General features: G+C 37.4%; 1 protein-coding gene across 2 annotated transcripts in view; it reads left to right on the top strand.

The window, feature by feature from the left end:
- Positions 1-2,045, top strand: part of Itga8 (integrin subunit alpha 8) — a 182,371-nt gene that overhangs the window by 39,556 nt on the left and 140,770 nt on the right. For both annotated transcript variants that reach the window (XM_021192601.2, XM_029536874.1), the window contains exon 6: positions 635-680. In XM_021192601.2, the coding sequence (XP_021048260.1) occupies positions 635-680 (46 nt within the window). The remainder of the gene's footprint in view (positions 1-634; positions 681-2,045) is intronic.

Here is a 2,045-nt window from a genome sequence, read left to right as displayed (position 1 = left end):
TCAAACTCAGAAATCCACCTGCCTCTGCCTCCAGAGTGCTGGGATTAAAGGCGTGCACCACCACGCCCAGCTGATTTTACAGTTCTTTATTTACTCATTGGAGAGAAGTGTGGGCCACTCAGAAGACAACCCTGGGAACTCAGATCTCTCCTAGCTTGTCAGTTGCAAGAATCAAATTGACCTTGTCGGGCTTGAGGGCTAACACCTTTACTGACTGAGCCATTTTGCTGGCAAAAGCTATATTTTTAAAAGCAACATTATTGTTACCTTGAAAATAATTGAAATGAATTTATTTTTTGTTGCCAAGATTTTCAAAAGGCCATGCCTGCTGAGCTGCCAACTTGATGCTTTGCTCAGTTTCAGCATTCCCCCTACCCTGAATTTATGTTCTCAAGGAATCAAGGTCAAAGTGCTTGAGTCAAATTATAATTATTTAACATAATGCACTAAGTAACTAGAAGAAAAAAAAACATTAAAGAAAACGACCTCCAGGCCCCAGATACAAGGAGCTCTTCAAGGAAGTGTAGTTTTACGAGAGACCATTTGTTGGAGTGGTGCTTTTTAGCAGTGACTCAGCAGCCTTCAAAACAATTGGCTTCTTGTTCCCATGTTCCTTGATGCTTCTGTTTTGCAGAATGGAGACCTTATAGTGGGAGGACCTGGAAGCTTTTACTGGCAAGGTATGTTCTGTTTCAGGGGAGGAGCGTGCTTGTTGTTACTAACACAGGCAAGCAGATACGCCATCAAATGTTGGCCTTTCCCAAGGGCAATAACCCCGAGCGACTACTCATTCCTCTACCAAGAACTTATGGAGGTCGTACCAGCCTTTGTATTAAATGCTGGAGACACTGTACTGAGAACACAGACTTGTTCGGTCTGAGAACAGAGGCCTGTTGAGGCTGTGCTAACACTCACTGACTTAGTCTCTAGAGTCAGGGTCTTTCATTGAACTAGATCTAGCAGGTCACCTGAAATCCTGTCCCAGTCTCCATGCATGGGTGTACATGCACACATGGATATGTCATATTCCAACTAACACATACATGTAAATATTTTAAAAAACTGAACCATTGGGGAAGATTCAGAAAGATGGATATATGACTGATTTGTACATGAAATTACTATTAAATTTTATTGGCATGCAATTAAAGACATTAAATGATATTTTATTTTCTTAAAATTATTCTGCAAGCTGAAAAACTATGTCTAAGCTAGAGATACATGTAAACTGAACATTATTTTTATGTGTGTAAATATTTTCTTCTAATCTTGTAATTAATTCCTTTATTTAAAGAAATATTTTTGACTTAATAGCTATTTAATTAGTCATGAAATTAAACATATCATTAATTAAAATATCTATTTAATTAATTATGTGATTAATTCATTCCTTTATAGTAGAAAAACATCTTAAGAGAATTAATAGTCATTTAAGCACAAGGAAAAACTTACCTGAGATAGAGAATTTAAAATCTTATAGAGGTTTAACATCTTCCTAGACCTAGCTGATGAGAATGAGCAACAGTCAAGACATGGGGAAGAGGGCAGGGGAACACTGAGCTAAAAGGTATAGAAAACTGGCAAATTCTACAGATATTCTTCATAAATTCCTGTGAAACTCACTTTGTCTTGATATCAGAGCAGTCATTAGTCCCTATCACATAGAAAAATTTTACAACCCAGTTTGACTGGGTTTTATTCTTTCTTGACTTCAACCCCAATGGGGTGGAATTCCCAAAGAATTGGGTAGCTTTAGATTTGATATTAAGTACCATGCTTTCAAAAGCATGTCTTCCTTTTTTTTTTCTTTGTCTCAAAAAGCATGAGTTGACATTTTAGCCTGAGATATCCACACTCAATATTTGAATATGTGGACTTTTACATGTGATGACTTATTTTAGATATCTGTGTGTTTCAATACAATCATACTTTAAGACTTCCAAGAGTGATTTAGGGAGAAATGAGCCAAGTTCTTATTAACATTGTAACATTGGTAGCCATGAATCTCTCTCAGTCTCCTCTCCCTCCCCATCCCCCTCCCCCTC

The sequence above is a fragment of the Mus pahari genome, chromosome 3, assembly GCF_900095145.1.
Source record: "Mus pahari chromosome 3, PAHARI_EIJ_v1.1, whole genome shotgun sequence".
In the NCBI taxonomy this organism is placed as follows: Eukaryota; Metazoa; Chordata; class Mammalia; order Rodentia; family Muridae; genus Mus; species Mus pahari.
Note: the sequence above shows the minus strand (reverse complement) of the source record. Positions and strands in the feature narration are given on the sequence as shown.